This window comes from Malus domestica, chromosome 02, assembly GCF_042453785.1.
Source record: "Malus domestica chromosome 02, GDT2T_hap1".
In the NCBI taxonomy this organism is placed as follows: Eukaryota; Viridiplantae; Streptophyta; class Magnoliopsida; order Rosales; family Rosaceae; genus Malus; species Malus domestica.
The window spans coordinates 13141554-13166113 of record NC_091662.1 but is presented as its reverse complement, the minus strand read 5'-3'; the positions used below and the strand labels follow the sequence as shown (position 1 = coordinate 13166113).

The window sequence follows — 24560 nt, the reverse complement described above, 5'->3', positions numbered from 1 at the left end:
TGCTCGAACCCGTCAAGTTGAATCATTGGCGGCTGAAGTGATGAGTCTCAAACAGGAGATTAGAGGGCTCAAGCAGGAGAATAAACAGTTGCATAAGCTCGCACATAGCTATGCGACAAACATGAAGAGGAAGATTGACCAGATGCAGGAATCTGATGGTCAGATTTTACTTGATCATCAGAGGTTTGTGGGTTTGTTCCAGCAGCATTTGCCTTCTTCTTCTGGGGCTGTACCGCGTGATGAAGCTCCAAATGATCAACCTTTGGTGCCTCCTCCTCCTGGGGTTCCGCCGAGTGATGATGCTCTGAATAATCACCCTCTGGTGCCTCTCCGATCTAGGGCTCCGCCGAGTACTGAGGCGCCATCTGATCAACCTTGAAGATCCCCTCCTGTAAATTTGATTTGTCCTTTTTTTTTTTTTTTTTTTTTTAATGATATGTGGAATGTGAATTCATGTAAATTTTTTTTTTTTTTTTAGAGAAATAAATAAAAGATGGACTTTACTAAATGCATTATATATATATATACATATATATATATTTCATATGTTTCTCATGGTGCCAGATGCTCTACCATTTTTATATATTTTTTTATTTATTATTTATTATTTTATTTTATTTTAAATTAAATTAAATTAAATTTTTAATGGTGCCAGATGCACCATCCCACCCATTTGTTTTTTTTGTATTTTTTTATTATTTATTTTTTTGTATTTTTTGTATTTTTTATTTTTATATATATGTATTCTTTTCAAAACCTTTGCCTTTCGGTGGTGCTGTGCCACCAAGATTCCCACTTTCTTTTCTTTATTTATTATTATTATTATTTTTGTTTTTTTTAATTATTATTATTTTTTTAATATATATATATTTCTTTTCTTTTCTTTTTTCTGCACATGGTGCCAGATGCACCATGAAGCCCCTTATTTTTTTTTTTTTTTTTTTTTTTCACGTGGTGCTGATCCACCACTTTTTTTTTTCTTTTTTTTCGTGCTGGATGCACCACATACATATATATACATATATTTTTTTATATACATACACATATAAACACGCACACAAAGCATAAAAAAGATTTCTAATCTTTTATTTTTTTATTCTTTTTTTTATTTTTTTATTATTATTATTTTTTATATATATAGGGATAGATGGCTTGTAGAGAGCATCGACGGAGATGGACGGAGAAAGGAGGAGGAAGGTGGCGCGCGCCGTTGGTCTGGAGGCGGCAAGGATGAACTTTGAAGGAATCTCTCAAGACACCCTATACTCCCCCAACGAGCTTTAATCATCAGCAACGTACGCCGACTTGTCTACCATGTTCGACCCGAAGTCCGCCATTAATTCCACCAGCGGCTTCATGATTCCCGACTCGACGGCTCTAATCTTGTTTTCTTTGACCGAGCAGAGTGAGTACAAAGCCGTCGATGCGTCTTTCTTCCCACGAACGCCTCCACACTCCAGAAAGTTCACCAGAAGCGGAATCGCTCCCGACCGTCCGATTGTGGCTTTGTTGTCTTCGATTTGCGAGAGGTTGAGAATCGCGGTGACGGTGGCTGAGGATGGAGGATTGCAAGAGCTTCCATTGAAGGGCAAGGACAGCAATGGAGGTCCTCGTGAACACCAGCAACTCTGCCACCCGCGAGGTGGTGCACCCCTGCGACGACGTTGTCTTGATCCAGCCGGGGAGGATTCCTGACCAGTCTTTCATTCGTGTTCTCCATCCATTGCCTCTACAACCCCTCCGCGTCTTTGACCACTGCGCTTCCATGACTTTTCAGATCGTTTGACTTAGAAGCAGCTAGGGGATCCACCGCTTTGCTTGCTCGAATCTCCAGCGGTCTGAACCTGGGCATCCGGAATCAAGTACGACAGGCCCATCTTCGAGAAGCAATTAACAAGCTCCGCAAACACCAGTTTGGATGATGCAACTTTTGAAGCCCATTCAATAGGAAACTTCAAAGCAAATTCACGAAGTGGCTCTGGCAGGGATTTCACAACTTCGATTTCGTCATCGTCGTCATCAATTTGTTGATAGGGGTTTGATGGTTGTTGCGCTGAGCGACATCACGGCCAGGCAGACGACCGGGAAGAAGATGGAGGAGATTCACGAGTTTCGAGGCTTCAAATCCGACGGTGGAGGTGAAATCTCGTCCCGGCTCAGCCCTGAATCTGAATCTCCTTCTGTTGATTTTGATTTTGACCTTGACCTTGCTTGTCATGCCCTGCGTCGTTGATGCCGTTTGTCATCAGTTCGAGTTGACACATCGACGGCGGCTTTACCAGTGGGCTCACCGACCGACTCGGCCTTGTACACTTTGCACTCGTTCAAGTCGATCGAGCTCCATGATTGGTTTCACCGGCGCGAATTTACAGGAGAGTCGAAATTGTCGTCTGACTTCAACGCCTCTGGCGGCGGCATGGCTGCTGCTTCTTCAATGGAGGGGAGGAAGAAAAATTGAAAGGAAGGTCGAGTATGGAGCTGATTTTAAGTCGGAGGCCGTCGTCTCTTGGGTCGACGAGCGGCTTCGCAGTGCTGCGGGAGATGGCAGAGCGACTGGGCGAGTAAGGGAACTACGAAGGATCTCGCTGTCAAAAACTGGATTGACGGAATGGGTGCGAGAGTGAAGGCAGCGATGGAAGCAGTTGTGGGTGATGAGGGATTTCGGGTAGAAGAAGCTGAAACGAGAGAGAGACAGTTGGCTGGGTTGACCCTTCAAGATGGTCCTTCACACAAAGAGGGCCTGGGCGACTTCTTTTGATGGGCTTGCCGCAGATTGGGCCTGGTGTTGCTTTAGGGTCCCCATATATATTTGTTTCTCTTTTTTTTTTTTTTTTTTTTTTTTTTTTTTTTTTTTTTGTTTTACATAATAACATATGTATTTTTTTTTTCAAAGAAACTGTAATTTAATTTTGTACAAAGAAAATTGCAAATAAATTTGTAATAAAATTGACCTTCATTAATGAGACTTTAATCAAACCCTTTTTTTTTTTTTTTTTTTTGATGTGACTGAACTCGAAATTGAATGCTCGAGTTGCCTACGTACCTTTCCAAAGAAAGAGATCAAGTCAAAACATAGTTCAAATACATAGATATTTTTTTTTGTATTTTCTTTTGGTGGTGCCGTTTGCAGTTTCAACTCGTGCAGGCAAAGAGCGTTGGTGTCGTTTGCAGTTTCAACTCGTGCAAACAAGGAGCATTTGGTGCCGTGTTGCAGTTTCAGCTCGTGTAGGCAAGGAGCATTTGGTGCCGTGTTGCAGTTTCAGCTCGTGCAGGCAAGGAGCGTTGGTGTTGCCTTTTATGCTCGTGCAGACCAGGAGCGTTGTGCCATGCAGTTTAGGCTCGTGCAGGCGAGGAGCCTTGGTTCGTGCAGTTTAGGCTCGTGCGAACAAGGAGCATTGGTTCGTGCAGTTTAGGCTCGTGCGAACAAGGAGCTTTGTGCCATGCAGTTTAGACTCGTGCGGGCAAGGAGAATTTGTTGATTTTGTCAAGCAATCCGGGAGAGGCGTTCCTCACAATTTTCATAGCAAGGAGCTTTGACTGCGTGATTGAAGAAGTCTTCGGGCAAGAAGTCGCGCATCGTGATGGCAACGGACGATCTTTGTGTCACAATTTCATCATCTTCAACACGTTCATGTTGCTTTGAAGGTTGACAAGAGCTGTTTTGCCCCCTTTCCGATTGGCGGACTTGTGGAGGAGACGTATGCTTCTTGTGCAATTTCTTAGGAGTGACTTGAGTCCATCCTTCAATTTTGCTTGTCTTGGAGGATGCCCCCAGCGGTTGAGGTGAAAACTTTGAGTCGGAAGAGCCAGAAGTGAAAGTGGTATAGTTTGACTTCACCACATCGTCAAGATCTAGCTCGATGATTCCTTTCTGAGCCAGCTTCATGATGAGATCTTTCAGCACGAAGCACTTTTCTGTCGGATGACTGATGAAGCGGTGGAATTTACAGTATCTTGGACTGTCGGTACGATTCATCTCTTCTGGCCGTCTGCACTCAGGCAAGCCGATCACCTTCTTTTCCAGCAAGTCTTCTAACATGGCAACCACATCAGAGTCGGGGAATGGATAAGTTTTCTCCTCAAGCTCCTTCAAAGTGCGTCTACGCATCTCTTGATCACGAAAGCCTTCGGCTTGAATCGCCTTGCCTCGTGTGGAGATTTTGACGGGAGCTGTGTTGACCGTCATCGCTTCCTTGGTGGGTTTCCATGTAACCTTTTCCACCTTTGTCCCAAGAACTTTGTCGTTCTTGTAGTCGGCGATCGGTTCTTTCTTCCCATGATGGGCGATGCTCAACTCCATGTCATGGGCGCGAGTGGCCAATTCCTCGAAGGTCCGCGGTTTAATGCCTTGAAGGATGTATTGCAAACCCCATTGCATGCCTTGGATGCACATCTCGATTGAAGAGGTTTCCGAGAGCCTGTCTTTACAGTCGAGGCTTAGAGTGCGCCATCTGTTGATGTAGTCAATGACTGGCTCGTCCTTCCACTGCTTTGTGCTCGTTAGTTCTAGCATGCTCACAGTGCGGCGGGTACTATAGAAGCGGTTGAGGAATTCCCGCTCTAACTGCTCCCAGCTGTTGATGGACTCAGGCTCTAGGTCTGTGTACCACTCAAAGGCGTTTCCTTTCAGCGAGCGCACAAACTGCTTGGCGAGGTAATCCCCTTCGGTTCCTGCGTTGTTGCAAGTTTCAACGAAGTGGGCAACGTGCTGTTTCGGGTTTCCCTTTCCATCAAATTGCATGAACTTTGGTGGTTGATATCCCCTCGGCATTTTTAGGGCATCAATCTTCTTGGAATAGGGCTTCGAGTAGAACAATGAGGTATGTGAGCTCCCTTCGTACTGTGCCTTGATGGTGTTGGTGATCATCTCCTGCAGCTGCTGGATAGAAAGAGATCCCATGAGTGCCGCTGTTTGGTCTGGCTCCGGCTTCCCATCGATTTTCTTCACCGGGGGTTCTTCGTCTCCGCCAGCTCCTCCCTTTAGTGGATCATCTTCTGGGTCGGGTTTATCGCCGTCCTGCGCCTCCAGTCGGTTGACTAGTGCTGCAATTTGCAAGTCTTTTTCTTCCACAGTTCGGGTTAGCCTTGCGATTGCTTCATTCATTTGAGCCAGCTGCTCATCGATTGAAGTTGCTACAATGGTCATGACTTGCATGGCTGAACTGTCGCTTGAATCGGCATCGGAGAGCATGGATTCGGAGTGTTTCCTTGGGCTTTCCCCCCTTGGTGCCTTTAGTGAGGCTAAGGTGATCAAAGGCTCGTGCCTTGGGTGCTTTTGTTCCCTTGGCAGAGTTGATGCAGAGGTGAAAGAGGCGGCAGAAGTAGCTCTTGCCATGCTTCGAGTCGTGATGCCCAAAGTGACACCAGTTGCGACGAGGATGCTTTTGTTCTTTGCACCGGTTGCGGGAACAGTTTGAGCCTTCCTTGATGCCATTAATTTTGGAAGTGTGCTTGAATTTCTTGAACGGAGAAAGAGATGAGAGGCAGAGATTGTCCCACTGGGCGTGCCAATTTGTGAACACGGAAAATTCCTGAAACGAAAGAGACAAGAACAACGCGCACAAACAAATATTTAGTGTTTGATGATTTTGGGTTACAATCTCTCTTTAATTTGATCCTCTGATTCGATCTCCGTAAGGTGTTGATTTGTGGGATGTGCGATTGATCCAAGGGCCGTCGAGGCTTGATCTTGGATGAACGAGGATGAACGGATCTTCGAGGGCTTTTGAGCTTGATCTTGAAGAATGGTGATTGACGGATCTTCAAGGGCTTTTGGGCTTGATCTTGAAGAACAGTGATGAACGGATTTCCGAGGGCTTTTGGGCTTGAACTCGAAGAACAGTGACGAACGGATCTTCGAGAGCTTTTGGGCTTGAATGGATCTTCGAGGGCTTTTGGGCTTGATCTCGAAGAACAGTGATGAACGATGAACGCTTTCTTCAAGGGCCGTCGGGGCTTGGGCTTGATGAACAGCGAATGAGCGGATTTGTTGATGTTGTCGATCCAAAGGGGCCGTTGGGGCTTGATCCTTGAGGATGAACAGTTGATGAACGATGAACGCTTTCTTCAAGAGGCCGTTGAGGCTTGGGCTTGAAGGTGGATGATTGTTGATCCAAGGGCCGTCGGGCTTGATCTTGGAAGAACGATGAACGAAGAACGCTTTCTTGATTCTTCGGGAACCTGGATGCTTGAGAGCTTCGGAGTTTCAGAGCTTCAGAGCTTCAAGAGTTTTTGCCTAATGATTTTTTTGGTCCCTCAAATGAATGAAATGGGCTTGTATTTATAGAATTTTCCAAGGCCTAATTTTGAATATAATATCCCAGATGAAATAAGTCGTTTCTGCCAGGTGTTGACACGTGTCTTATTTGATGACTCTTCCAACTCATTTCAATTTTCGTTGAGTCACGCGCTACGTGTAAAATTTATGTAATACATGAGCGTTGACACTTTGATTTATCGGTCAGCATTTATTTACGAAATTTCGATGTCTACAGATGCTCTTAGCATAAAAAATATTGTTTGTTAAAAAAAACAAACAAACAAACAAACACAATGGATTATGGACCATTTAATTGTGCAATGCGCCGCACGTCATTCTTAGACAACACTTCATGTTTAAGCAAATACATAAGCCACAACCCAAATTAAATTTCCAATCTGGGAAGTTCACAAGTGGATCCAATATGGACATGGACTTTAAAAGATATATGACATAACATATCTTGAAAAGATTTCTTTACATTTGTCAATGATTTGCTTCTTACTTAAATAAGAAATATGACTTCAGCTCTTGATATTTATTGGTGAGATAGTAGACTCCCTTAAAAGTGGAACTTTTCACCACCTTATGTTTTTTGGCCCAATGTTTTATATGTTGGTGCAAGAATTGTACCAAAAACATGAGGTGATGAAGACTTCATGGAAAGTCCATAGAAAGTATTACTTTTAAGAGAGTCTCCTTAACATTTCTCTATTTATTTATTATTGTATAAATCCTAACATACTTCTTTTATTTGGATAAAGCCCAATGACTAGGCTTTACATACGCAAATTTATTAATTATAGTTGACTACACAAATTTTTGATTTGTGGACGGTCAAGAGTGTCTCCAAATGTAATGTAAAAAAATGTCATATAGACATACAATAGTAAAAAATGGCAACAAACATTCTCCAACCGTGCCTACATTTTCTTACGTTACTACTGAATCAATTGAAGGCAAAGCCTTATGTTGTCAAATTTGACAGTAGCTGTTAAATTTATTTAATAATTTTTTGATAATTGATGCAATATAAAATAAAGTGTTATTGTATTTTCAAGTATTTGATTGGTTGTCTCAATATTGGACTCCAGAAAGAGATGAAAAAAAAATATTATAAAATGACATTATTATTTAACTTATCGAGTGGAGCAAAAAATTGTACGAATTGTCAAGTTGCCACATAAGCAACCAAATATCTTTTTCTTTTTTTTTAACAAACGATATTATTTATACTAAGGGGAAGCGGGTGGGTTTAGCCTCACCACCAAATATCATTTTGATATTTAAAGTTTGACATCTCTGTTGGAGATGCTCTAAAATACCTTTAATTACATTTTTGATATATTTAATTAAATGGAAGGCTAACAATCCTCTTGGTCACCTTCTCACTTCTCCTCCTCATATTACCTATATTCTACTAGCACTCAAAACTAAACTATTTTTCTTTTCTTTATTTTCATCATAAAGTGCCCCTTCATTATGTTCAAACTAATGTAGGCCTATTTTACTGAGGGAAATTGGCTAGAGAGAATAGAAGGGAGAAAAGGGCTTGAGGAATTTTGTGGCGATGATTTATCAGCCCATTTTGCATTTATTTATAGTGCTGAGAGAGAGAGAGAGAGAGAGAGAGAGAGAGAGAGAGAGAGAGAGAGAGAGAGAGAGAGAGAGAGAGAGAGAGAGAGAGAGAGAGAGAGAGAGAGAATCATTGCTCTTCAAGTAAAACAATTACAACTAGAAAATTATTGAAAAGATCTCATAGGATCCTACACATAATTTACTAAGATTTACATAATCATACTCCTAATGAATTTAGAAATCCAACACACATATTTAGTGGAATTTATTGTAAAATTCTATTGAATTGGCATGTGCAAGTATATTAACCGGTGGGGATGGGATTTTCAGTTTTTTCCTTTTTATTGATCTAATTTCTAATATGTTTTTTCTTTTACATCTAATTTTTAATGTCGTTGCTGCCTATATTTTTTTGTGAAAATTAATTTACCTGTTACAGTCCTATTAGATTAGGAATGTGATTGTGTAAATCTTAGTATATCTTGAAATACCTCTTATATTCCTATTAGGAGTAGATTACCTATTAAATGTTGTTATCCTAAAGGGTAAGGAATTAACCTTCCTTACTACTATAAATAAAGACACAATGGGGTGGAATAATAGACACCCACAATTACACATCTCTCTTCTTCTCTATGCCGCACTCTCTCCCTCTCACTATAGCCTCCATAATTGTTCAGTAAATTATGCTTACAACACGTTATCAGCACGCTCTTAACGCTGCGCTAAAGAGAGTTTGATCTTCAATCAGGGGAGTACTACGTTTTAATCATTCTTTTTTATGATTAATTTATTATTTTGAATTGATCTACATGCTATTGATTCAATTTAATTTTTCTATGTTGAACGTGATACAACCCTTTGGAGACGCAATTCCGGCTTTCCGAGAATGATCTTTTACAAATTCAAAGGCTTTTGTTGTTTTCTGCCAATTAGGTACGCTTAAAATAAAGTAAGATATTTGAAACGACCTTGAAGCATGAAAACATTCCCCATAATGCATAAACCCCTATGCTTATATTTTCCTTCCGATATATATATATATATATATATATATATATATATATTGTATATGTTTATATATTTGTCAATATATATATTTGTTTCATGCATTACGCAATTAAATTGCTATGTGGAATTTGTGAGTCGAAGAATCAAAATAAATTAGAAGCAATTCTAGGGTTTTCCTAACCCCTAACAATGTCAAAAAGAAAAAAAAAAAGAAAAAGAAAAAAAATATGGGTTGACTGACTCAAGGGCCTGCAGCCCTTGGTCCACCCCCGAGTCCAAGCTAAGCATAGCTTGAAGCCGTTTGCTGGGCTCCCGCTTTGCCTCAACCCACACGCAACAAGCCTTTGGCCTACTGGGCTTCTTATTACCCCAGCCCGTGTGTACCACAGCCAGCCCAGTCGGCTGGGCATATCCCAACTCGATTTGGCCCGCTTTGCAACAGCAAGTCTGCTGCTTGTAATGCTTTTTTTTTTCTTTCTCTCGGCCCATTTTTGCTGCATGTCTGCAGCCTGCATGCATATTGGGCTGCTCCTTACAGCCATAACCCGAGCCCAAATCTGCAGCTTTGATGCATGCCCTTCTTTTTGGACAACAACCATCAGATCTCTATTGGGCTGCCATGAATCTCACGACCAAAATCTTTTTTTTTTGGCCCATTCTGCTTTTTGCCCACACCCACGGCTAAGCCTTATTTAGGCTTAAGTTTATTAATTATTTGGCTTGAAACCATCTAAAGTGAATATGATCCGAAGTCATTATTTTGCTTCTACAATCGACCTCGAATGGTCCCGATCTATTGAATTAATTAAAAGTGACCAACAGTCATTAATCTGATAATGAATCCAAAATTATTGACCTGAAGATAACTTTTGGACATTAACGATTCAATAATTTATTTCTTTTCTTTAAACTGTTGACTTACTTTCGTAGTCCCGAAGCTCTCACACTTGAGTTCCCGAAGAACCTCAAATCCACTACACTTAGATGTATATTGCGTTCTATGTTCTTACAGGAACCTTTCTTTTATGAACCAAACGTTCATAAACTAAATTGAATCTGTAGTGTCAAATTTAGTGTCTTTGAAACCCAAAGTTTTCATAAAACAATACACCCATGAAAACCCGACGTTTTTCATGAAAACCATGTCTTAGAACTTGAATGTTCTAACTTTGATGCTTATGGATGATTCATTCCCATAGCACCACTAACAATCTTGTTCCCTCCAATTCAGTGGATTGATGAACCGTCACAAGTACGATTTTCCTGATTTGGACTTTTCTAATAGAAACCACTTTATGTGGGGTACAAGACGTGAATCTTCACTTGACTATCAAGAAGCTGAGAAATCATTTAAGGCAACAATGGCATGGAAGAGCTGAATAAGCCTCCGCCATGATCTTCATTCGAAGACTTATGCTTAAAGCATTACAAATGGAAATACCTCCCGATTGAGGATTCCATGGCTCTTTGGCTTGCTTCTACGGATTGTCTAATCATGAAAGATATTGCCTAAAGCACATCATGATTACATCCATGAATGAGTACAATTCTGAAGTTTATAAATCCGATCTAATTTTGACTGGAGAATATTTTTCTGTCCTTCCTTGTTTCTAACTCTCCCCTGAATCAGCAGTGTAAATAGCGGAAGTTTACCAAATTCTCGGATCTGATTACTACCACAAATGTGAGAGAAAGGTATGGACCCAGTTCGGCTGGAGTATACCAAATAGCTCGACCCAGTTCGGTCAAAGCCAACCGAATGGTAATGCACTTCTTTAGTAGGGATACATCGAATGACATATTCTCTCACAATCCAATTTCGAGTTTGTTTTTACAACATATGGTAGAATCAGGGTCTGCCAAGGTGTGGCATCATGCCCGAAACATGATCCTTGGTACCTACGACCTAAAACTTCAAGAATAAGGGATAATCTTTCGAAACCTCAACCCTGCAAAATCTACTTTCGTATCGATAGAATAGATTATTGGTTATGCATCTGTTTGTGCCCCTACCAATGTTGTTGAGGAGTACCATTCAAGTAGTAAATATGTGAGACTGATTTTACTCCACCAAACAGAGTTGGAAGAGCAGAATTTTGACATGGATGGCCTTGTTGGCCGAATCCCCTTAGTAAACCATTTACTTTGTGAATATTTTTCCATGTTCTTGGATTCACGTATGGTGTATGTTTTACTTATGGATAATCTTAAACACGTGATTAGGTAGGAATGTGAGAAAGTTAGTTGTCTGGATGAATGCGTACTACGCACACTAACTTTACACCTAAATCACATCTCTAACAACGACTTCAGGTCTATCCAACATGATTAAGAACATTGGCACTCTCCTTGTTGTATGAATGGTATTGAATCACCATTTAAGGGACCTTAAATTCTCCATGACGTTGAGTTTTTAAGGTTATTCGAGGTGACAATGATCATAAATGAACCACTGAAGAAAATAAAGTGGAATATCTTTGCACCACCTCAAAAAATAAGCCTGAAGCTTTGATTTGGGGCCAATGGGTTGTCTCCTAACTAGGAATACACCACATGTGGCTGGCCTGAAGCGTGGTGATTGAGCAGTTTACTTGCTTTGGCACGACCTTTTGGGACTTTTAGGTTGAACAATGGTGCTACGACGCATCTCCTTACCCGAAGTAAGGATCTTGTGCCAAAACCCGCTCGTTTTGGGAAATTTGATTTCTAAATCATCCCTAGCAAAGATACAAAACGACTCATTTTTCACAGTGGATTTAAAGGAATATATGTGGACTAATCCAACCAAAATGCGGACCATATAAATACTTATGGTTTTGGTTGATGAATCGACAAACTGGTCACATGTTTGTCTACACACATTGTTACTAAACCTCCTGACCGATTAAGGGTGCACCACCCTACTTATCCCTTAAGGTCCGGGAGACTGGATAATGCCGGAGAGTTTATATCAACGTTTTTTGATAAAGTATTGCATGTATTTTGGGTTTATAATTGAACATTGAAATCCCATGTTCACCCCAAAGAGCCTCGCCTAGTGATCATAAAGCGCAATTTAAATGATCGCCCGAATTTTGGTAAACGTACCAAGTTTTCGGTTTCTGCCTAGGGTTATGCAATCTTGTACGTAGTTATGTTGGTTCGCCTTGAGGCCCATTACCACCCAACCTATAAGACGTTACAGTTGGTTACTAGGTACGAACCTAACGATTTTCGTATTTACGCATTTGGGTGTGCATTCCATGTTCCAAGTTGCGCCGTCGCAACATACCAATATGGGTCCTAAAAAAAGGATGTGTATCTTTTGTCGATCATGATTCTCCTTCACACTAGCTCTCTTTGCATGCTATCTCTTTACCGCTCATTTGTGGGTTGTCACTTTAATGAGACAGTATTCCCGTCGTTAGGGGGAGATAAGAACGTCAATGTTCATGTAGAATGGTGTGAATTTGCATGGACGTTATCCACTATGTCTCATCTCGATCCCCGTACCGCATATGTATGATAAGTAAGTGCGATGAATTCTAGCGTTCAGAATGTTGCCCCAGACGCATTCCTCTGATCTAGCTAAAGTGACAAGATCATATACCAACTGCAAACATGCCTACAAGGATAGATGTACTGAACAAACGTTAAGTCAACATCCCTGAAGGGTGTACCGCCCCTGTTGGACGGTTTGGACGCCTCTGTTGGACGGTCTGATACATCGACGGATAGCTAATCAATCTGTCTTGGCTTGGAGCATGACAAATCATTCGGTTCGTAGGATTCGCGTCCCTGGAAGAGGAAAATATGGCACAACAATGAATCTAAACTCGATCGTTGTCTCAAATCATTTCCATCTCATGAGATTAATCCGGATTTCTCCCGAGACTGAAAGTTCTTAGTCTAGTATACTAGTTTGGATGAGCTAAATGGAATTGAAATGAGATTATCATCGATGATGTTTTCACTTATATGGTAGCTACCGACATAAATGAAAAGTGCCGATATCGAACCGTGTTCCGTTGATTAAGTGACAACGTGGAACTGATTGGACAACCGAAATTACAATCCAGGTCAAATTCCTTACCAAAGTATGTATTGGACCTATCGTTCCTACACTGCCCAAGGTAACTCTATTATGTTACAAGTGGGAAAAGAAGCGTTATGAGATGAATGAAATAATGCAATATGATGCACACCTTACGACGCAAGGTTTCCCTCAAACGACTTGTGATTGATAGCATCATTATGAAATATGGTTAGTGTTTTCTCCATGGGGATATAGATACGGAGATTTATATGTAAGTTCTCGAAGAATTACATGGACTGTTTCAAATAGTTCCAAAACCACAGAACACCCTCTTAACTTGTTTGAGGCGTTCATTTACAATCTAACGGATGTGGTATACTCGTCTACGTGATTATTTGATCAGTCAGGGATATGAATTATGCCCTTGCGTGTTAAACTATGAAGTCTTATTCCAAATTGCTAGAGTTCCAGTTTATGTTGTTGACACAAATCTCATTAAGACTCCGGAAGAGCTTGAGAAAACTACCTCGCATCTGAAGATGGAATTTGAGATGAAGGATCTTGGGAAAACTCGTTTATGAATTGACCTGAAGTTCAAGCGTTGTTCTGACAGTATTCTGGTCTACCAGTTGAACTACACCCTGAATGTGTTACCTTTAAGTATACCTATGATCGTCCATATGTTATATGCAAATGAGACTCTTGAAGAGGTTATGGAATATGAAATTCCATATCTAAGCTCAACTTTGCGCTTCGTTTTACTTAGCTCATTGTATTTAGACATGACATCTCCTTCGTTGTTGACCTTGGTAAAGATGCAGCACCGCGCCTACAAGCATCACTGAATTGGTATTAAAGACGTACCCTAAAGGTACTACATGGGTAAATCCTAATGCATCTCGAGCGGATCTAATCCCCCTGATCCTTGGAATGATGCTTGCCTTGTTATTATGCTGACGCAGGTTACTTATCAAACTTGCACAAGGCAAAATCCCCGAATAGTTATGTCTTTACCTTTAGGGATATCGCAATATCTTGGAGGTCCACGATACGACTTTAGTTACGAAATCTTTGAATCGTTCTAAGACTCACCTCACTTCACTACGCCACAAGTGAGACATGGTTAGAAGTTCTTGTTGAGCATATTCGAAGTATGTTGTATTTTCATCCATCATTGAGTCCTAACAACGATCCATAAAGACTATGCCGCATGTATCCATCCGACCAAGACATGATACATCAACAAAGTCAACATCAAGACATATTGCATCTACATCACATCAACAAAGCATCAAGAGATTGAAGTCATGCAAGCCGATCCCAGACAACCTTGACGACCTCTACACGATGTCACTGCCGAAGTCAACCTTCCAGAAGCTTGTCCGAGGAATTGGTATGCCTAACTATTCATATGCAATGCTTGTAGTTCTCATTTGGAAGTTATGTCAAACTCAGGGAGAGTATCTAGAAGTATACTCACTTAATCTTAATGTACTGTTTTTCCCTACGATTAGGAGCATTTTTCCTACTAGATTTTTGCTCCCTAACTAGGTTTTAACGAGGCACCCATCCTGGGCTGATCATACCCTTGTGAGCTCTTCTACTTACATCTAAAAGACGTATAGTTTTACTTAATGCAACTTCTCACGTTTCTCCTTAGACTATGGGTTTTTCCCCACCTTGGGTTTTACCATAGCGAGGTTTTGTGAGTTTTACTTTTTATGCATTCTTCATTTGGTTTGAGACTCGCATTCGCTCATTGTGCTGACGACTTCATCAATTGTACTTACTTCATCGCTGAAGATCTGATGCGCCATTTACTTGAGTATTTACACACTCAAGGGGGAGTGTTGCAGTCCTATTAGATTAGGAATGTGATTGTGTAAATCCTAGTATATCTTTGAATATCTCTTATATTCCTATTAGGAGTAGATTACCTATTAAATGTTGTGATCCTAAAGGGTAAGGAATTAACCTTCCCTACTACTATAAATAAAGGCACAATGGGGTGGAATAACAGACACTCACAATTACACATCTCTCTTCTTCTTCTTCTTCTCTATGCCGCACTCTCTCCCTCTCGCTATGACCTCCATAATTGTTCAGTAAATTATGCCTACAACATTACCTATATTTTTTCCGATATGTAAATTATTGTACATGCAAATATAGGTAAGTTCACGTACAAATGTTGATGCATTAATATTGTACATGTAAAACTAGGCAATCCTTAGTCAAATGCAGGTAAATAATTTAGCATACCGGTAAAGTAGTGAATTTACAGTTTCAATCCCAGGCTTGGAAAATCCAATCATGTGATTGAGGGGAATGTTAACAGTATTCATCCTTTAATCCTATGGTTAGTTAGACAATTGTTATTAATCTGTGAGCTAAAAGTTAGCTTAGTTTGTAAGCAATGTAGTTTGGATATATATCCTTGTAGATAACTACCTTGTAATCATTCTGAAATCATTAGTAAAAAGATCCACTTTCTTTGTCTAAACCTCTTTCTCTCAATCTCTCTTTCTTTTTCTTGCTTGAATATCTTTCTCCGCAAGATACCTTCATCTATGTTTACATGGTATCAATCGACGGAAAGGCTTAACAACTTGACGGTTCATCAATCTTGAATCTTCTACTTCTGCCCTCATTCTCTGATCTTCTCTTGACGAATTCTTCTTCATTTCTAGGGTTCTTGATCCATGTTTCTGTGTGGTTCTTCGGATCTTGATTTATGCATATCAGGTGTTTGTGAATATTCTTCTGAGAGCTCCAAAATGGACTATATCTATCACTTTTCTAGTCCCAAATAGAGCCATTTACAGAGGATGCTCTTAGTATAAAAAATATCGTTTGTTAAAAAAAAAAAAAAAAAAAAAAACAAATACAATGGATTTTGGAGTATTTAATTGTGCAATGCGCCGCACGTCGTTCTTAGACAACACTTCACGTTTAAGCAAATACATAAGCCACAACCCAAATTAAATTTCCAATCTGGGAAGCTCACAAGTGGATCCAATATGGACATGGACTTTAAAAGATATATGACATAACATATCTTGAAAAGATTTCTTTACATTAATTTGTCAATGATTTGCTTCTTACTTGAATAAGAAATATGACTTTAGCTCTTGATATTTATTGGCGAGATATTAAACCCCCTTAAAAGTGGAATTTTTCATCATCTTATGTTTTTTGGCCCAATTTTTTATATGTTGGTGCAGGAATTATACCAAAAACATGAGGTGATGAAAACTTCATGGAAAGTCTATAGAAAGTCATACTTTTAAGAGTCTCCTTAGCATTTCTCTATTTATTTATTATTGTATAAATCCTAACATCTTTTATTTGGATAAAGCCCAATGACTAGGCTTTACATACGCAAATTTATTAATTATAGTTGACTTCACAAATTTTTCATTTGTGGATGGTCAAGAGCGTCTCCAAATAAAATGTCAAAAAGTAGTTTACTAAGATTGTGGTGATGATTTATCATCCCATTTTGCATTTATTTATAGTGCAGAGAGAGAGAGAGTCATTGCTCTTCAAGTAAAACAATTACAACTAGAAAATTATTGAAAAGATCTCATAGGATCCTACACATAATTTACTAAGATTTACATAATCACACTCCTAATGAATTTAGAAATCCAACACACATATTTAGTGGAATTTATTGTAAAATTCTATTGAATTGGCATGTGCAAGTATATTAACCGGTGGGGATGGGATTTTCAGTTTTTTCCTTTTTATTGATCTAATTTCTAATATGTTTTTTCTTTTCAACATCTAATTTTTAGTATGTCGTTGCTGCCTATATTTTTTTGTGAAAATTAATTTACCTATATTTTTTCCGATATGTAAATTATTGTACATGCAAATATAGGTAAGTTCACGTACAAATGTTGATGCATTAATATTGTACATGTAAAACTAGGCAATCCTTAGTCAAATGCAGGTAAATAATTTAACATACTGGTAAAGTAGTGAATTTACAAAATATAGACCAATTATTTTACATGTATGTAATTTTATTTTATTTTTCGAAATGCTTAGCCGTTGACAAAGTAAATTTTATTGTGTCTTCATTTGAAGCGGATGCACAATTGATGCATTGTTGAACTCTTAGAAGGAGTCCCACAAAATAATGTAATCTTCACGAAATTGAGACGCCTAGAGTCCAATACCATGAAAGGAGAAGGAAATGGGGTTATGAAATCCGTGATGAAATCGACGACAATAGGGAACCGTTTGGCGTCAAGGAAGTCATCGCAGTCCAGTTCCCTTTTTCTTCATTCGGTCTATCATCCATTGTTGGAGAAGACAATGAGCCAGGAAGAAATCAGGTGCGTCCAACAGCTTTGAAGCATGAGTTGTATGATTTTTGGCATTTTACATTGATAAGTGGTTCACTTACAAGTACAAGGAAATACCAGTAGACCATAGTACAAGTAGAAATAGAATCCAAATTTAAGCAACACACAAACTATGCATAATTTGGAAACTGTATTTCGATATATAGAGAAAGATTAGTGTTGGCAGTTTACACAAACCAGTTATTGTTAATTTTGTTTCTCTTGTGACAATTGCACAAGGGTACACCGAGACTGCTCTTCACAGGCCAGCGCCATCATCCCCCATTGCTCTGGCTTTATTGTGTGCAACAACGCCTCGTTCTGCGTATGCGATACCACAATTGCTAGAGGAAGCTTTCAATTTTCCATTTTCCCTTGAAATCTTTCCTCTGCTAAAGTAATGTTCCTGTCTTTACATGGCCTCGAATAGGACTCGATGCTCTAACAGTTCTGATAAAACGCTCCTCATTTTATCAACTGAAACCGGTTTTAGTATGACTCCGTCCATACCAACCCTCATGCAGTTCTCCTTTGTCATCTTGTCTATGCTTCCGGTAAGTGCTACTAATACAGGCCGTTCATGACGTTTTGTGAACTTTTCATGTATACGAACAGCAACTTCATAGCCATCTATACCTGGCATGCACACATCCACGAACACCACCTTGTGCTCTTGCGAAATAACATGCAAGAACTCATGAATTGAGCTCACAGTTGTTACATCACATCCTAGGTGCACAAGAAGTCCCTTTGTCACTGACCTGCTGACCCTGAACGATTAAAAGAACGGGTAAAAACAGACAACACAAATGACAACATTAGCCTATTTTAAAAACTAAATATTGCTGGAGGGAACAACGCATCAAAAAATTACGAGTAAGAAAGCTGGCTAGTTACTGACCCATTATCATCCATAACAAGGACTTTCAACCCTGGAAAGTTTGTTTGAACATGATTTGCTTGCAGCTTGGGTGCAAAAGGCTGCTTAAACTCATTTGAACGCTCTGGAAATCCGAGTTTCACAATGAAAGTGGCTGTGCATCCCTTGCCAAGACCTTCACTTTCAATCCAAATATGCCCTTCCATAAGATTTACAAATCTGATCACATCATACAAAACAAAATTGCATTACAGTTGCATATAAATATATCTCCTAGTAATATTGATTCAAACCTTCACAAAACTTGAATGCTAAAAAAAGGTGTAATACTTATACAACCTCAATGCACACTTTTCTTTTTCTTTCTTTTCGGGAAGACAACAAATTCAGTCCCTGTAGTTTGTCACTTTTCACTATGGTCCCAATAGTTTCATTTTTGCAATACGGTTTTGTTAGTGCTAGCAATAAAATACGTATCAGATATTCTAATGATTACGAGGACAGAATCTGCACATGCAACACACATGCGAGATTATAATGGTAATTTTGTGTGCATGTTTAAAACTTTAGAGCTCAGTGATAGTCCACCATGCTATTACATATAACTACACTAGAGATTTAGGGATTTGGATGTAGTGAATTGACGATCAGAATAAAACTTTATAAACTACAAAGACCATAATTATAATTCACCCTTTATCTATTGTCGTCTAGTCGGACTTTCAGAACTAAATCAAGCAGAATATGGCAAAACACAAAAATAAGTACCTCTTACAAATTGCAAGGCCAAGCCCACTACCACCAGAATTTTGAGAAGCAGAAGTCTGAGTTTGAGCGAATTTGGTAAATAGATTTGGGATATCCTGAGGATTGATTCCCAATCCTGAATCTTTGACCTACGCCAGAAAAAGAGTATGTAAAACAGTATACTAACTTCAAATGAACAGAATGTTCTTCCAAAAGAAAGACAGATTCAATCAAGTATTTGAAGAAACAAACCTGTACACGCAGATAAAAGTGATTATCACTCTGTACTGGAAAGAAATCAGGAGCCCGGAAATCTCGTAAAGATTCTGATTTTGCAACATAAGCTGTGATTGAGATGCTCCCTTCTTTTGAGAACTTCACAGCATTCCCAACAACATTTAGAATAATTTGCATAAGACGCTTTTCATCACCTATGGCATACACTGGCAAATCTGTAGCTATATTCAAAGCAACCGACAACTTTTTGACAGATGCAACAGGCTTAATTAAATTATGAACCTGCAACGGAAAAAAAAAAAAAAAAAAAAAACAAAACTCTCTTATTGATACAAACTGCTACAGAATCAATGGAAACCATGCTCCAACGAAATCCAAAATAATTCTTTAAGTGGCCGGAACACATAACCATACCTCTCTGAATATGGAATGGAGGTTAAAAGTTGCTATGTCAAGTTGAAGGCTGCCATCTTCGAGCCTTGAAAGATCCAAAACATCATTTATAAGGGTAGCCAATAGGTTGCTGCTCTTTAATATCGTTTCAACCATGAGGCGCTGTTCAGGTGTCAGCTCAGTTTCCTGCAGCAAAGAAGAAAGAGCAATAATTGCATGCATGGGAGTTCTCATTTCATGGTTCATAACAGCCAAGAAATCATTGCGAGCACGAATTGCAGTTTCCGCTTCTCTTCTGGCCAGATCAAGCGCAATATTCTGCTCCATAAGGAGATCCCTTGCCCTCATTGACTCTTCTAATATTGCAGCATGTGACAGAGCAACTGCAACCTGTTTAAACGAATCAACAATAAGAACAAATAAATGAACGCTTCTTTACATTATAACTTATAAGCAATGGTATATTATTACAGAAAGCAAGAAACAGGTAAAGAACATCTTTAGATAGGCAATCTGCTCTTTTTATTTTAGTGCCCTTAGGTTTTGCAAAAATCGCACTTTACTACACTTCTTTTTTTCATCTCACTTTCATACCTAAAGTTTGATTTTTCTGCCACTTTCATACTTTTGTTAGTCATTCTTTTAACTCATTCATTAACTAATGATGAGGCAGTTGTGGCCTACCAAAAATGTGCTAAGTGGAGTTCAAATTAATTAAATATTAATTAGTTACAAAAAGATATGAAAAAATGACTCCAACTCCAGCCCCACTCCATTTCTTTGAAATCCCTCCCTCCCTCTCTCTCTCCTCCAAGCCCTCCATCTCCACTTTCTCAGGTACTCCCGCCTTGTGCCGTCAAGGCCATCTGTGACTGGTGGTTGTGTTATCTGCAAAAAGTGTCAAAGCCAAGCCGATTCACAATGCACGGTGGCTGACCACGAATCCAATTTAACCCAAGTTACGACCCACGACGTCACCTGGCCCAAGAAACATGCCCGACACCCTTTATTTGTCAGATCTGTGAAGTTTTTAGCTCCCATTACATCTGTTTTACCAGCGATTGCTTTAATGGCCAAGGAAATCCCAGGTAAGGCTATGCATGATGATGACCCTAGAGGCTTGATTCGGGTCTGCAAGTTTGGTCTGCACTTGGTTCCAACTGAAATTCATTACAACTTGGCATAAGTGAGTTTATGAGGCAATCCCTGGGACTGAGAACTGCAACAAACAGTCAAAACCACCCAGATTCAGATCTAAAAAATTGAGCCTCTGGGGATAATGGGGGAAGAAAATATTGGGCTCTTCAGCAACAATCTAGTGAGAAGGGGAATTTACACAGAGAAATCCAGAAAGAAGAAGGGTTATGTGAAGATTGGGAAGAATGGAGGTATGGGTGCACTGGTGGAGTGGCATTGGCTGTGGTAGGAATCGAACAGAGGAAGGGGAACAGAAGGGAGAGTTTTCTTTTCTTTTTCTTTTTTTTTCTTTTTTCTTTTTTAACTTTTATCAACAGATCAAATTTTAATATTTATTCAATTTGTCACTCCACGTGGCAAATTTGGTGCGGTTTTTACTATGCCCCATCATCAATTAACAGAAAGATTAACAAAAGTATGAAGGTGGCAGAAAAGTCAAACTTTAGATATCAAAGTGTGACGAAAAAAAAGTAAGTGTAGTAATGTGCAATTTTTGCGAAACTTAAGGGTAGGGAAGTGGAAATTACCCTTTTATTTATTCTCTCCTTTGTAAGATGTTTTTCTGTTTAATTACCCTTTCTATATGCCAAGTAATACAGCATTCAGAAAAAAAAATGCATTTCAACTCCGAGGATCAATCAAATACAACTCATATAATAGGTTCCTGAGATTTGATATAACTTCACACTAAACAAAGGGTTATTGTAAAAGGTTAGATAGAACATAAAACATCGGGAAAAGAATGAACCTTTCCATAAACAAACATTTTTTCATGTGACATCATAGGTACTTAAACATCTTCAAATGTGAATCAGAGGCAGAGCAACAGAAAAAAACTGTATTTTAAAATTCCGTTTAGGGATTTGTATGTGGATAGATTTATTACCATTTTCATAAAGATTGTACTTAAAAAGATACAGGTTGTGGTTTTTTACCTGATCAGCAACTACTTCAACCAATTCTAACTCGTGAACGTGCCATTGCCTTGCACTGTCTGAGGGAAGCATCAAGACCATCAAAGCATAGCGTTTTGTTGAGAGCTCTGGCCAGTCATTAATTTGGAAGTTAGAGAGATGTAAAAGGGGCACACGAACTGCAACAACTTCCCCAGGAATGTGCTTTCCTGCAAGTTGCCTCAGTCGTGCCACTGGAGAATTAGGTGATATTTTTACTGCACAGTTGCTACTAAATACTTGATTGACCACAGGAAGATGAATGGGCACAGTATATCCTACTGGATTCTGTTGACGGAGTGTATAGGATAGTTGAAGCTCTAACCCAGTACGCGTTGGCATCCACAAGGCACACTCTTCCAATGCCAGAGTTCTACCTAACTCGACAAGTGTAGTTTTAAGTATAGTATGTCTATCAAGAGTGCTTCTAATTTCATGGGTCAACATCCTGACATGTCGACCTGTTTCCTCCTGTGTTCGAATAAGGCCCATTTCTCTATCAAGCTCTGCAGCCTTGTTCTTCAAGAATAGTTCTCTAGTTTTAACACTCAATAAATCAGGTATAATATGTACAAGCATAAGGGCAGTTGCACATGACACCACCGCTGTTAAAACCTTAGCCGTGGTCATTACTATGGCCACAGTTCTTGAATGCATGTTGAACGTCCATAAGTTGATAAGATGAGTCGCCCCACACAGTACAATGAAAGCACCAAACTGTACGAGGACCCATCTGTATGGAAACACAGCAGATTTCTTGACAAAGTAGATCAACTCCAGAGGGATGGAGAAATAAGCAAGTGCAATAAAGAAATCCGAAATGTACTGATATTTCATCAGCAATTCATCTGCCGGCCATTGTGGCTCAATACAGTTGCATGCCTCCATGATCATTGAGCCACTTAAACGAATATTACTTGGTCTGTTACATGCCTACAACATATTAACCGTCAAAACTGAAGCTACTAAAAAAAAAAATTGAAAGGAAAAACAGCACTAAAACTAACCACCCTGTAGCAATAATTTCAAAAGAAATTTCTATAGGACATTAACAATATAACAAGTGAGCATTATGCAGATGCAAACTAGGCAGCATTGAACTTTCAACTTTTGATTGTTTAAGGCAAAGCAATTTCTATGGAAAAAAATTCAATTAAACAACACGGAAATTTCTGTCTAGAACTCATGCCCAATAACTCAACCCTTTTCAAAATTCAACCGAACACGATAATAGACAAAAACAAAGAATGAAATTCTACCATAATCCGTGATCATTAAAAATAAATACATAAACACAACTAGAAAACCACATTTATGATTAATCCCTTGGGATCCAGTGACCTAAAGAAAGAGCAAGGATCCTGCCACACATTCAGCAATTGACTACCAATCCATAAATCCCTAATTCTTAACTCTGTGATTCCAAAAACTCCAAATGAATCGCTCTTCTCAATCTTCAAGAAATTTTAAACTTTAATCTGCAAACCCAAGATCACAATCTGCCCAAATGCACTAAAGTTATAAGATTTCAGCTCAATGAAAGTGAAAACCCACCTGAGAAGTGAGAAATGAACACAGAAAGCGAGGGGGTGGACTGACGATTGACTGTCGGAGAAACACCAGCCGTCCGGGACGGCAGGTCAAGTCGGAGCCGTCGAACTGAAATCGCAAGCAAACACAGTGCGACGATCCAGCGCAGGAGAGGAGACGTCGGGCTGACTAGGGTTTTGAAAATTGGGGATGGAGACATCCATTATACATTGATGTAATTCACTGTCGCGCAGATGACACAAAAACGCCGCGTTTTAGTATTATTGCAATTTATTGAATTTCCAAAATAAGAGGATGGGCGGTTTTGATATATTAAATTTAGTCAACTTAAAATCTGAACCGCTCGTTTTTTGGCGGGTAAGAGGCTTGAAGCCGTTAACTAATTTCTGTGTCGCCGTCGTATGAGACCTCTATCTTCTCAGCGCTCTGCATCTCCATAACCTCACCGAAAAAAGCGCGGCAACTCCGTGCTCTCCTCCTTACCACCACCGCCGTAGGCTCGCGCTCACCGTCCTTTCACGAGCCTGCTGCTGGAATTTTATACAGTTGAGGGTTTGGCTATTTTATTCAACCCCAAGTTGTTAAATTTGGATTCTTAAGTGATTTTTGTCTTCCGACTGCTCTACTTGGATGTACCTTCAGGGATTTGGAATCAATGAAGAAATTTTTTAGCGAGCGGGATGCTTAACGAAGATAATGTACTGGTGGCTTCGAGTTCTATGAGTTTGGGGCACTTGAAGAATGACGAAACCATCGGAAAGTGTTTCACTCCATCTTATAAAAGGATGTTGTTCTCTGGACTGAGATAATCATAGGTTTTATCGAGAATGGCTGATGGGGACAAGTTCATTAATGTAATGTTCCAGGAGTTTTGAGTACTTGAAGCTATTTTCTGAGATAGAAAAACATGGTCTGAAACCAGACCAAGTAACATCTTATCTATGCAGTGAGCCTGCAACCATGCTTTGGTTGAAGAACAAAGGATAACGGTATCACGCCTGGGCCTAAGCACTACCCTTGCATGGTTAGTTTGTTTGGATGCTGCAGAGGAAGTTTAATGGAAATAATCTTGGACTGCGGAGAGCGTTACTAAGCTCATGCATCAGAGCAGGTTTTAAGTTTAGACTCACAAGATAATGCAACTAACATCTTGTCGAACCTCTATGATGCTGCAGGAAAATGCGATAGTGCTGTCGAAATGAAGAGAAAGATTAGAGTAATGAAGTCGAAAAAGGATCCTGGACTAAACGGGACTAAATCAGAGCAAGAGGTAGCTGAACCACTGCACTGCATTCACGGAGGCGTGGTAACATCACAAACCGATGAATTTGATGAACCGATTTGATACTACATAATAAGTTATAGAATCATGAAGGATCACCAC

The 24560-nt window shown here is 39.5% G+C and overlaps 1 protein-coding gene across 2 annotated transcripts; it reads right to left on the bottom strand.

Annotated features, from left to right (window-relative positions):
• Positions 1 to 17356: 17356 nt before the first annotated feature.
• LOC103456365 (ethylene receptor-like) lies at positions 17357 to 23422 on the bottom strand. 2 transcript variants are annotated; one of them, XM_008396081.4, is made up of 7 exons: positions 23180 to 23422; positions 21608 to 22547; positions 19497 to 19865; positions 19098 to 19364; positions 18867 to 18994; positions 18120 to 18317; positions 17357 to 17988 (listed from the first exon to the last, which is right to left on the bottom strand). In XM_008396081.4, exons 2-7 carry the CDS (start codon positions 22517 to 22519, stop codon positions 17631 to 17633), a joined length of 2232 nt encoding a protein of 743 aa, XP_008394303.1. In that variant the 5' UTR covers positions 22520 to 22547; positions 23180 to 23422; the 3' UTR covers positions 17357 to 17630.
• Positions 23423 to 24560: the final 1138 nt, after the last annotated feature.

Coding starts and splice junctions, on each gene's coding strand:
- LOC103456365 (XM_008396081.4), bottom strand. CDS start 22,519: ATGATCATGGAGGCATGCAACTGTATTGAGCCACAATGGCCGGCAGAT. Junction 19,866..21,607: donor TTGAAGTAGTTGCTGATCAG/GTAAAAAACCAC, acceptor TCGTTTAAACAG/GTTGCAGTTGCTCTGTCACA. Junction 17,989..18,119: donor CTTGTTATGGATGATAATGG/GTCAGTAACTAG, acceptor TTAATCGTTCAG/GGTCAGCAGGTCAGTGACAA.